The sequence below is a fragment of the Sus scrofa genome, chromosome 18, assembly GCF_054392235.1.
Source record: "Sus scrofa isolate SSC_HxYL_T2T_F1_AM1 chromosome 18, Sscrofa_HxYL_maternal_Yorkshire_Landrace_v2.0, whole genome shotgun sequence".
In the NCBI taxonomy this organism is placed as follows: Eukaryota; Metazoa; Chordata; class Mammalia; order Artiodactyla; family Suidae; genus Sus; species Sus scrofa.
Window position 1 is genome coordinate 56,351,833 of NC_139400.1, and position 13,100 is coordinate 56,364,932.

Below are 13,100 nucleotides of genomic sequence, written 5' to 3' on the forward strand. Positions count from 1 at the left end.
CAGGAGGCTGTCACAGGTTTGTGTGCATCTCCCATTCGGCATTTACAACTTGCCAACCTTGCGGGGCCGCTGTTTTTGATGTAGGTTAACTCTTTGAAGGCCATCCCTCAGTTTCACATCTTCCCATCTCTACTCCTTGGTGCGAAGCCTTAGACCTTTGGGCTCATAACAGAAGCTCAGTTATAACTAGACCATGACCAACTTACCCCTAAGGCCAAACCACCTTCGATGCAAAAAGATTCGCCGGGATCTTGACCTGTTGCTTGGTTCTCATTATGAGAACCAGTTATTCTTACACAGGGCTGGGAAAGAAAAGCCACTGATGCTTTGGCTCAGGATAAGGAAGTTTATCGTGCTAAACTTCTGCCACCTTCCCCTGTTATCCATTCATTCATTCATTCATTTGCTTTTCAGGGCCGCACCCGCGGCATATGGAAGTTCTCAGGCTAGGGGTCGAATCAGAGCTACAGCTGCCGGCCTACCCCACAGCCGCAGCAACATGGGATCCGAGCCGTGTCCACCCACACCATAGCTCACAGCAATGCAGGATCCTTAACCCACTGAGTGAGGTCAGGGATTGAACCCACATCCTCATGGATACTAGTTGGGTTCATGAACCACTGAGCCATGACGGGAACTCCTGAAAGTATGGTTTTTAAAAATTTAAAAGTAATAAAACATTAACCAGGGCTAGAAGGTAGAAAACGAAGCAGAAGTCTCCCCACCTTCGCTCCTCTGGCCCAATCCCATGAGCTAAGAGGCCATGTTTTAGATTTTCCCTGTTGGTACCTGGTGTGTCCCGTGTGTGGGGGGTTGGCCTCTGTCTCCTACATAGAGCCATCTGTTCTCGTGGAAACCAGGCGTGGAAAGGGCACTGAGTTGGAGTCAGAAGACTGGGTTCCGGTCCTCAGAAGTCATTTTTGTGGCCCTCCACAGGCCACGTATCTTTGATTCCTCGTCTCTACAATGAAAGAGCCAGGTAGATAATTTCCACTCTCTTTCAAACTCTGAAGCTTAGAAGAAACACTTCACGAGTCTGTAGGGAAAGAAAAATCATGACAGCACCCCCTGAAAAAAAAAAAACAACCCAGAAGAGACTCTGGGGTCCCTTGGGTCCATTGGCCAACACACATGCATGCGAAGTGCAGGAACAGGCTGGCAGAGACAGACTCCGCATGGGGAGAAAGTAGCATGGGGGTCGGGGTGGGGGGCTGGATTTCTGGGGCCAGCAGACCCTGGGTGGACTCTAATATACTTACAGAGTCGATGTGGAGCAGGGAGGTTCTCCGGTCCGCAGATGGGGTCCACTGTGCACGAGGTTGTGATCCTGGGCAACTCCTTTGGAGATTCATTTTCCTCATCTGTACAACGTAAGGCATGAGACCCACACGAGAGGAGGCACATAAAAGTCATTCAGTAAATAGTAGTTGCTACTTGTATCACTAGACTCCCTGTCACAATAGCAACGATAAAAACCCTGCACCACCTGGCGGGCTGTGTGGCCAGGGCTGGATGACTGCTGCAGGGTTGGGTTATCTCCACCTTAACAGCAGCTACAGCTCTTAAGAGGCCCTTGTGTACAGAGCAGAGCATTACAGGCAGGAAAGAGCATAAACGCTGCCATCCATAGTCTTGAGGGGCTTGTATACAATGGGGGGGGGCACATGACATTTAACAAATATTCATGATTCACAAATCTATTTGAGGATTCTAAAAAGTATCACTGTAGACAAAAAAAAAAAAAAAAAAAAAAAAAAAGAGTTCCTGTCGTGGTGCAGCGGAAATGAATCCGACTAGGAACCATGAGGTTGTGGGTTCGATCCCTGCTCTCGCTCAGTGGGTTAAGGATCCGGTGTTGCCATGAGCTGTGGTGTAGGTCGCAGATGCAGCTCAGATCTGGCGTTGCTGTGGCTGTGGCGTAGGCTGACAGCTGTAGCTCAGATCTGACCCCTAGCCTGGGAACCTCCATATGCTGTGGGTGCAGCCCTAAAAAGACAAAAAGACAAATAAATAAAAATAAAAAGTAGCACTGTCATTACACCCATAAATGCCAAGTGGCTGAAAAACAGGGTAGAAATCATCATTATTTGTGCAGTAAAGTTTTTTTGTTAATACTCCTTTCCTTATACATCCCTCTGTGGTGAACACAATTGGAAAGCGTTTTTCTCTTCTTTGGTACCCAAGGTAGGAATGGCCTCAGGCGGAGTCACAGACAGAGCTGACAGCACAAATTCTCTCTCCCCTCTGCCAGGATCCACTGCTGCCGTGTCTCTCCTTTCCCTCTGGTGCTTTCTCAAGGGGTCTCCCCAGACACCAAGTGCATGTTCAGTTATCTGAGTCATTAAGACACCAGTGTTTTGAGTCTGTGACTACGCATGACTGAGAATATTTGGGGGCCTCAGTCATCTGTAAAGTCACCTTCCCCCCGCTGGCAGGGGTCACTGAGCTGCAGCTCTGTCAACGGAGGGGAAGGACAGGGACCAATGGCAGGTCATGTGCTGCTCCCCACGGAGCCTTCAGAATCTGGTGGACGTCTTCACAGCGCAGTCTTCCTTTTTTTCTTTGACCTTCCTACTTAGAGGCCAAGGTCAAGGATTGTACCTGAGGTTACTAGACTGAAGCTAATGTTATTGCTTTTTTGTCTGTCTTTTTTTTTTTTTTTAGGAGACTTTATCTGACAATATTTCATTTTATTTTATGTTCATTATGGTAAGAACACATGAGGTCTAAACAAATTTTTGAGTACAATGCAATAGTCTGGTTAACTAGCAGTACTATAATTGTACAGCAAATCTCTAGAATTTATTCATCTTGCATAACTGAGACTTTACACCTGTTTAATGTTTCGGGAGGTTATGGTAGAAGATTTGGGAGGGATCTCACAGCTCATTTATTTTGACCTCCTTCCTAGTCCAGGAGGCCCTCTGCAGTGCCTCTGCCAGCCTCTGACGGAGCTCTCCAGTGACTGGGGAGCTTGATTTTTCATTGATCACCCCTCTCGTTCCTGTATGTTCATAGCACTAATCACTAGGTCATCATATAATCCCTCTTTATGCCAAGCTGGAATCCAGGGCCTTATAGTTCTCACCTCACCCATTGGTCCCAGTTTTACCCTCCGAATCTGTCGAATGAAACCCCAGTTCTTTAAGCCAGCCTGGTCTCCCAGAGGGTGTCCACGGAGTGGGCTCGTGGTCCCGCAGCAGAAGTGGCTTCCCCTGTGCAGGTGCAGAAGCTCAGGTCTCACCCCAAACCTACGAACCTGACCTCCGCGTTTTGATGTGATCTTCAGTGGTTGGTGCACACGTTACAAGCGAGAAGCAGTGCGTTAGATCACATGCCCCTCCACCTTGTTCTTTTGATTTCTCTTGCCGTCAGGCCTGTTGGTTTCCAAAAAACCTTAGGTGAGGAAGAGACAATTGACAAGAAGCAGCAACTCCCCAAGTGTCAGGATAAGACCTGGGGGGCTAAGTCCCAAATTGGTCTGACACCAGGCAAAGCTGTCATCATGTTAACTGGAGACCTAGTCACAAGTATTTCCATGTGTTCATAGAAGGGTCATAAAAGATACCATTGGAGCTCCTGCTGTGCAGCAGGATCGGTGGCCTCTTGGGAGCCTCTGGGGTGCAGGTTCCATCCCCGCCCCGCCCAGCGCAGTGGGTTAGGGACCCTGTGTTGCAGCTGTGGCTCCGATCTGATCCTTGGCCCCTGAGCTCCCTATGCTGAGGGGCAGCCAAAAATGACCCCCCCCCAAAAAGGTAATATTGATGATCCTGGGGCTTTAGAAGGTTACAGATGCCTTTAAAATCATTAAAGACAAATTATGTTCCACATGATTTAATGCTGGGTATTGCCTGGTGATTTTTAAAAACCTGGTAAACAGACTAAATAAATAATCAATACCACCAACTCTCCGGTCACGCCAGATAGAGGCGACCACAGAACTTCCTCCCACAACCCTCTTCCGCTGCAGGAGGAATGAAGGTTTCAAGCGCTTTCTATTTCTGACATCTCTGCAAGGGCTGCGACTGAGAATCCAGCCTTTGAAAGGTGCAGAAGAGATGGACGCTGTGCAAACAGCTGTGCTGGAGGGAGAGATGCTTTCAATTCGTGCACTCAGCAGTATGGAAATGAACTTGGCCAGCTCATGAGCATGAATAAATGCTTAGCTGCCTCTCCGACCACAAAGCAGCTTTCTATATTTAGCCCTTTTAGACGTTCAGTAAAACAGACTGAATTTAATGCCAGATGACAGGACCAGTCTATCTTCAGTTACACCCAAAAGACCTTAAGAAGCTGTTTCCCCCAGACCCTGTCATGTTTCTCTTTCCATCTGATATTCACGGGGAGCCTTAAGCCCGACACCCCCAGGGCAGGACATCAGCCCAGCTATGCTGGGCTAAGTCAGCAGGGCCCTGATCTCCCCTGGGGCCCAAGTCCTCCCTGTCCTGTGTATTTCAGGGCTCGCAGCTCAAGGTGCACGTGCTCCTCCTGGGTCACAGGGTGTGTGAGACCCAGCAGAAGCCACTCCCTGACACCTGGTGCCTTTTGCCAAGAGTAACCCGAGTACCAGTTCACTCCAATCCGGCACAGGGTATTAAAGTCCCTGGAGTTCCCGGCATGGCCCGGCGGTAATGAACCCGGCTAGGATCTATGAGGATGTGGGTTGGATCCCTGGCCTCGCTCAGTGGGTTAAGGATCTGGTGTGGCCGTGAGCTGTGGTGTAGTTTGCAGATACAGCTCGGATCCCACGTTGCTGTGGCTGTGGCGTAGACCGGCAGCTGTAGCTCGGATTCGATCCCTAGCCTGGAACCTTCCATATTCCGCACATATGCCCTAAAAAGTAATAAAGTCCCTGACCCCCAGGGTTCTGTGGGGCCCTTTTTATACCCCCTTGCTCCACAGACTCCTTTGTTCAGCAAATATGGATCCCTGTGTCACAGGTGGTGAGATGAGAAGAAAGAAGACCCGGCTCCTGTCCTCAGGGTACCCGCATTCAAGCTGGGGACACAGACCATGCCACTGAGGTCTGTGTGCGTGCTGAGGAGGGACAGAGGTTCTGCCCCAGGAGGAGGTGTGGGGCTGAGTGAGAACTTCTCAGGAGCTGAGACTATGGAGGCAGGACAGGAGGTCTGCTCAGGATCCCGGCCTTGCGTGTCTATCCATAGCGCAGGGCTTCTTAACTCCTCCAGGTCGCCTCAGATCTTGGATTTAGCCACCCCTGTCCCCCTGCCCGGTGGCTTTTACTCCTTGTTCATCATCAGAATGTGCATATTGTAGTTACAGTAGGGTATACAGTGTCCTGTGATGTGTAGCAGGATAATTGAAAAGACAGATTTCAGGAGCTCCCACTGTGGCACAGCTGCTGGGATACAGGTTTGATTCCCCGCGGGGCACAGTGGGTTAGGGATCTGGAGTTGCCGCACCTGCGGCTTCGGTCGAGACGGTGGCTCCGATCTGATCCCTGGTCGAGGAGCTCCATGTGCCGAGGGACAGCCAAAAATGACCACAAAGGAAAAAAAAAGGATTTCACAGTCAGGTGACTTTCTAGCTTTAGGAAGGTACCTAATTCTCTCTTCCTCGGTTTCCACATTGAAGAAGTAAAGATACTGGTTTCCAAGGAAGGTTAAGAGAGAGAGGACCAAGGTCAAGGAGAAGCATTTTGAGGGAAGTGAAACTATTTTGTGTTAGTGTAATGGTGTATTTAGGACTCTATGCATTTGGTGAGACTTAGAGAACAGTGTACCCAAGAGTGACCTCTAGTGTAAACTGTGGACTTCGCTTAATAATCATCGATCAATACTGGTTCATTAATTTGAACGAATTGTCCCACACCAATGCAGGATATTAATAACAGAAAACTGGAAAGAGAGGAAGTATATGGAACTTCTTATAATTTCAACTTTTCTGTAAACCTAAAATTGCTGGAAAAAGTCTATTAATTTTAAAAATGTAAAAAAAACGAAGGTGCAATAAAGACATTTCCAAAAAAAGATACTAGTAAATCTAACCTCACAAGATTGTGCAAAGAGTAAGTGCAACAATATAAGTATGGTGCTTAGCACACTACCTGACAGATAATAATAACGTTGTTATTAATGTTAGCTATTGTAACTGTTTTATTTAACTTTCTTTTTTTTTTTATCTTTTCATCTTTTCTAGGGCCGCACTCAAGGCATATGGAGGTTCCCAGGCTAGGGGTCTAATCGGAGCTACAGCCACAGGCCTACGCCAGAGCCACAGCAACGAGGGATCTGAGCCACATCTGCGACCTACACCACAGCTCACAGCAACGCTAGATCCTTAACCCACTGAGCGAGGCCGGGGGTGGAAACCCGCAACCTCATGGTTCCTAATCAGATCCGATAACCACTGCCCCATGATGGGAACGCCCTAACATATTTTATTCCTGCCTACCACGCACCATTTTTCCCTCCAGTTTTATTGACATGTAACTGACATACAGCCACTGTGTGAGTTGAAGGTGTACAGCACACCGATTTGACTTACACTGGGAAATGATCATTAAAATAAGTTTAGTAAACACACATCATCTTATATAGATACAAAATTAAAGAAATAGAAAAACAGTTTTTTTCCCCTTGTGATGAGAACTCTCAGGACTTGCTGTCAGCTGCTTTCATATATTATGCACTATTAGGTAACGAACAAGACAGAAAAGATTCCTGCTTAATGGGGCTGGAAGACATTCCATCATTTTATCTTATCGTTGTTTATATTATTGTATTTCTGTATTGTTTCGATCCACCCCACTACATAGTGTTTCCTGAGGTGATATTCTTTTTTTTTTTTTTTTTTGTCTTTTGTTGTTGTTGTTATTGTTGTTGTTGTTGCTATTTCTTGGGCCGCTCCCGTGGCATATGGAGGTTCCCAGGCTAGGGGTTGAATTGGAGCTGTAGCCACCAGCCTATGCCAGAGCCACAGCAACGCGGGATCCGAGCCACGTCTGCAACCTACACCACAGCTCACGGCAACGCTGGATCGTTAACCCACTGAGCAAGGGCAGGGACCGAACCCGCAACCTCATGGTTCCTAGTCGGATTCGTTAACCACTTCGCCACGACGGGAACTCCCTGAGGTGATATTCTTTTGTGTTTTGAATGGCAGGCTGTCTAGAAGTGTGGATGCAGGTTCATACCTCCTTGTTAACCAGCGATCTGGTGTCATTTACTTGGATTGAGAACTTTATCTTTTTGGTTTGAGACCCCCAGCAATGAATAAACTCAAGAGAATTCTTTTGTTTCAAACCATATGTACTTAGTTCCTTTCTGGGGTTCTAGGTGAATTAAAACAATGGTCCCTACACCTGCTTGGGGATAAAAGACCAAAGCACTGGGGATAAAATGGGGGAAAAAAAAGAGTTATCCAAACACTAAATTACCTGGCAAGGGAGAGTCATTTACAAGAACGATTGATGTAGTTGGGATAACTTAGGAATTTCATGGAAGGAGGGAGAAACTAGACTAACATCTTGACGTGTTGGTATGGGTGGGAAGATCAAGAGAAGATTCTGGGAGGCTGGAAATGAAGACAGACATTGCGTTGTGTTCATTTTTACGTTGCATGGAGGGTAGGACCTCATGGGATCCTGAAAGTGATTGTAGAAGGGGAGGAGTCTTGGGAATCAGAGTTGATGAGAGCAGTGGGGGGTGATGGGGAAACAGAGAGGAAAGGACGTAGAAGATACGCATTTTAAAGATGAAACCAACAGAACCTACTTATAAAAAATAATAAAGCCTTTACAGTTTCAAAGTGAGTTCACCACAATGTGGCTTGGTCTGGCATTCCCGCTCACAGAATTGGTGTCGAGATCAGCAGGGGTTCTTAACTACATCATACCAATGTCCCCTTTTTGTTACACACACACACACACACACACACATACTTTTTTTTTTTTGCTTTTTAGGACACCTGTGGCATATGGAGGTTCTCAGGCTAGGAGTCCAATTAGAGCTGTAGCCGCTGGCCTGCACCACAGCAATGCCACATCTGAGCCACGTCTTCGACCTACACCATAGCTCATGGCAACGCCGGATCCCTAACCCACTGAGCGAGGCCAGGGATCAAACCTGCAACCTCATGGATGCTAGTCGGATTCATTTCCACTGTGCCATGATGGGAACTCCAGTTACCAATATTTTAATGAGCCCTTTAGTCTCCTCAAATCATTACTAATATATTGACACATGTAATCTTGAAAATAGCAACATAATGCTTTACTGTAAATAAAGGAAAATTCGAAGAGAGTAGTTAAAAGTGTGCATTACAATATATAAAAGCCCAGACATGACTACACCGCAAGACATGAGGAGGTGGTCAGATACCCCTATAGACAGGGTGACAGCTACTAATATAGACCCATAGAGATGTATTAGTAACTCACATGCCACAGGCGGCATGACCTTCAGTGACACTATTCTTCAAAATGGTGAGTGACTTGGTAAAGTCCCAACAGGAAGAGGTACAGTCTTCCCTTAGTAATTCAGCAGTTGTTGCAGTCCCAAGAATTTAGCTATAGAAACCATGCAAAAATACTTCGATAAGTATGTGAAACAGAGTTAAGTTCTATGCTGAAATAAGTATAAACAGTTTTTACTAGTGTTCCGGCTGTGGTGCAACAGGATCAGCAGTGTCCTTCACAGAAAAAGTTTGCTGGAGTTCCTGCTGTGGTGCAATGGGACGCAGGTTCAATCCCAGCCCGGTGTGGTGGGTTAAAGGATCCGGCATTGCCAGGTGCTGCATAGGTTGCAACTGCTGCTCCGGTCTGATCCCTGGCCCAGGAACCCCATATGCCACGGGGCCACCAAAAAAAAAAAAAAAGAAGAAAAACAAAAAAAGCAGGTTTTACCTACAGAAGGTGCTTTGAAAAATCTTGCAGATGTGGGACAACTTTTGCATTGTGCAAGACTAAGGCATTTTGCAACATCTCACGTTTTTTGGTCCCCAGCCATTAGATGCCAGAGAGCGCTCACCTACCCCCATCAACCAGCAGTGCCCGCAAGATTTCACAACCCCAGGGAACAGTACTGCCCTCACCGAGAACCACTGGCTGCATGCTGGTTCTCAGGTTTCCACCGCATGACTCAAGGACAGTGACAGATAAGGAAGCTGGGAGGGGGAAAATTTGGATGTTGAGCCAGAAAAGCACCTGGCTGCAGTGCTTTAGTCCTCAGTCAAGGAATAAAGTCAGGAGTTCCCGTCGTGGCGCAGTGGTTAACGAATCCGACTAGAAACCATGAGGTTGCGGGTTTGGTCCCTGCCCTTGCTCAGTGGGTTAAGGATCCGGCGTTGCCGTGAGCTGTGGTGTAGGTTGCAGACGCGGCTCGGATCCCGCGTTGCTGTGGCTCTGGTGTAGGCCGGTGGCTACAGCTCCGATTCGACCCCTAGCCTGGGAACCTCCATATGCCGCGGGAGCAGCCCAAGAAATAGCAAAAAGACAAAAATAAATAAATAAATAATAAAAAAAAAAAGGAATAAAGTCAGGTCACTTTCATAAATTCTTCAGATCTGGCTCTTCCAACCTGGTTAGAGTTTCAAGGTCTGAGACTAGAGAGGCGATAAAATGGGGGTGGGGGGCAGTTATTTTGTAGGAATGAATGCAAACCATGATAGGCTTACTCCCCTTAAGAGCCAGCAAACCCAGTCTAGTCCCCTGCCCTCCCCATGGGCTCATCAATAGGCATACACTGTGTCTCAAGAATTCGAGAGAAAGCTGGTTCTAACATGAATTCTTGAAACATTTTTGAAATTTAATCTTTGTTATCCTTTCAACTACAGGTATGATCTTATTCCCCACCGCTTTTTTTTTTTTTTTTCAGTTTTGTAAAGCATGCAATAACGTCTAATCCCTCTTGGCATTTGCAGTTTGCACAGTTGAATGTCTTGAGCAGATGTGCTTGCTGGTCTAGCATCAGCACTCTGCCTATTGCCTTCTGCTTGGGAGGCTTAAATCAAATAAAACTAAAAGGTTTGATTTCCTTGGGTCCTTTTCAGAAGATCTTGAGCCTTAGATTTTCATTTAACAACGATATAACGCACAGACACCCTCTTTCACAAATGTGAATGGGCTGTATTTGGTGTGTCAGTACTCATTTGGCCCAAAGGTATTGGACATGCTTCAAAGGGCAAGCCAGTGAAAACATTCCAAGGACATAAAGCTGTTTGCAACCTTAATCCAGGACCATGTTTGCCTTTTTGTCAGTCACATGCATACTCTTCACAGGACAGCAGGTTAGGCACGTGAGGACATCAGAAGTGAACTATGAGTTCCCTTTGTGGCCCAGCGATTAACAAACCCGATTAGGATCCACGAGGACGCGAGTTTGATCCCTGGCCTCTATCAGTGGGTTGAGGATTCGGTGTTGCTGTGAGCTGTAGTGTAGGTTGTAGTTTAGTAGAGAAAAAAGTGCACCCCCCCCAAAACGAAAGGAGGAGAAAACAACATTTCTGGGGAAAGAGGATGGAAATACTTACTGCAGAATCTTTTTTTTTTTTTTTTGGTGGGGGGAGGTCAACCTAAATTTTAATAGGTGTTCAATGGGAATAATCCTATCTACCCTCTTATTTATTTTATTTTTTATTATTTTATTTTTTTTGGTCTTTTTGTCATTTCTTTGGGCCGCTCCCATGGCATATGGAGGTCGAATCGGAGCTGTAGCCACTGGCCTACGCCAGAGCCACAGCAACGTGGGATCTGAGCCAAATCTGCAACCTACACCACAGCTCACGGCAACGCCGGATCGTTAACCCACTGAGCAAGGGCAGGGACCGAACCCGCAACCTCATGGTTCCTAGACGGATTCGTTAACCACTGCGCCACGACGGGAACTCCTCTTATTTATTTTAAAAGGAAAATTCAAGTGGGGAGTCTAATAAGAAAAAAGGCATTACTTCAACTGACGTGTTATTACTGTTACAATTCTATAGAAGCATTATTTCAGTTTTTAGGATTCATGACCTCTGAAGGTCCCATTTTTTAAAATTAATTTTAAAAATTGAGGTATAGTTGATTTACAATGTTGTGTTTCAGGTGTACAGCAAATGATTCAGTTACACACACACACACACACACACACACACACACACAGAGCTGTTCTCTTTCAGATTCTTTTCCCATATAGGTTATTGCAGAATATTGACTAGAGATCCCTGTGTTATATGGTGGGTCCTTGTTACACTTATTTTATATATAGTAGTTTGTATATGTTAGTCCCAACCTCCTAATTTATTACCCCTTCCTTCCCTTTTGGAGACCTTAGGATTGTTCAGAAAGACATTTTTGATGCCTCAAGATTTCCAACATTTAACAACCTAGAATTTGGAAATATTGTGACTAAATCATTATTTCAACCAAAACGTGTCAGGCTTACCAACTTTGGTGCTGTCTTACACTTTTTAGCCAATTTTCTGAGCCACCCCACCCCACCCCACCCCTGCTGCCCAACTTCCATCCTGATGTCTGTAGCTTTGGGTTAAAATTCAGACTGAAGTCTAGCAGGGAATGCAAATAACTGACGATGTCAAAGGGAACAAAAATAGGACTTAGAGGAAAATCTTCACCTTTCACTGGGGTTGTCAAGGTTCAAATACCAAGAGGAAAACCTCCCCTTCAGAGAGAGAGCTTCTGAAAAACAACAGCATATGCGATGCCACTAAATTATAGCGTTAAATCTATAAAGGCTGAGCATGTACATAAATTAAATTTGAATTTCTTCTCCCCAGCCAACCCAGCCAGTCTCGCCATCTTGGATGGATTTACCTATGGGATCCAGTGCTTCTTAATGTTGCTAATTTTTTTTAAAGATAGTCATTGAGCCTAAACCCTTTTGTTGGAACAGGACAGCTGGGAAGTGGTGGAAGGATTGAGGGGAGAAATGACCTTCACCCAGGAGCCACCAGTTCAGAAAGGATTTTTGCTGAAAAAGCGGAAATGGCCCTTGAAAGGCTGGCACAAGGTAAGAACTGGCCTGGATCTCACCTTCTCTTGTGCTGGAGCTGCCCACTCAGGTCCCAGTTCCCAGTCCCTTGTGTTTAATTCCAAGTCGAGCACCGAGACCAAGCAAAGGATGTTGAAATGGGATGTCTTAATGAATCCTGCTTTCTTCCCCACAGAGATTCTTCTATCTGGACAAAGGAATCTTGAAATATGCCAAGAGCCACACCGACGTGAGTCGCCTTCTTAGTCCAGTGTGCTGTTGGCAGTTCTAAAGGGAAAGGGCTAGGGGTTGCCAACTCTTGGGTGAGCCCGGGCACACTTGGGATGCATTTCTCTGCCAGAAACCACAGAGGGGTGATAGGTCCCTCACGGGGGACAGAGCTGCCTGCTCCTCCGTGTCCCTACCGCCCTGGGGTCTAGGTGGGCTCAGTTCACCTGCCAAGTAGGTGAACACCCTCCTGGGTATCCAGGCAGGTGCCCTGGTCTTAGGGTTTTGCTGTGGGGGAGGACCTCTTCTCAGTGAGGTGACAGGAACAAAAGACAGGGCACGTCCCTCCCACCGCCAAGGGACTGAGGGGCCTGGTGGGGAAGACCCTCGGTGAAGGTGACAGGAGGTTCCCCTGTGTGTTGACCCCAGGCAGGTGGCCCACGCGGGCTGGGCATGGCTGTTTTCCTGCCCTCGCAGGGACCCTCGCTGGCCCAGCACCCCCTCCTCCGGCCTCACTGTGTGCCTCTCTCCGGGTGCCCGCTTGCCTCCGTGCCTGACCCTCGGCCGCCTGGCGGCGCTTCCTCCTCCTCTTTTAAAATCACTTCCAAATGAGTTTAGACACCCGGAACTAAACCTGCAGGACACGGTGCAATGAACAGGTGACGTCACTGCTCTGGGAGTCCGTCCACGGGGCCAACTTCCTAGTTCCCTCACCCTCTAGCTTCCTCCCTTAGCGACGTGTAGACCGCTGGTGCCCTGTCCCTCTGTCACCTCATCTGCCAAAGGAAGAGATGCTTCCCCTGCACAGATTAAATACAGTGACGCCTGTGCAGCTCGGTGCCCTTCACACCAACTGCTTGAGAGGCCAGGGACGGTGGTCACTACTGGTGGATGTGGCAGGGCAGGGGGGAGGGAGGGAAGGCGGGTCCAGGACGTTTC

At 47.2% G+C, this 13,100-nt stretch overlaps 1 protein-coding gene across 13 annotated transcripts in view; it reads left to right on the top strand.

Moving 5' to 3' along the window:
* Positions 1–13,100, top strand: part of OSBPL3 (oxysterol binding protein like 3) — a 193,708-nt gene that overhangs the window by 103,812 nt on the left and 76,796 nt on the right. For all 13 annotated transcript variants that reach the window (XR_014834144.1, XR_014834145.1, XM_085005698.1 and 10 more), the window contains 2 exons: positions 11,856–11,972; positions 12,130–12,183. Coding sequence is in view for 11 of the 13 variants with exons in the window: in XM_085005698.1 (XP_084861824.1) it covers positions 11,856–11,972; positions 12,130–12,183 (171 nt within the window). In the remaining 2 variants the exon portion in view is untranslated. The remainder of the gene's footprint in view (positions 1–11,855; positions 11,973–12,129; positions 12,184–13,100) is intronic.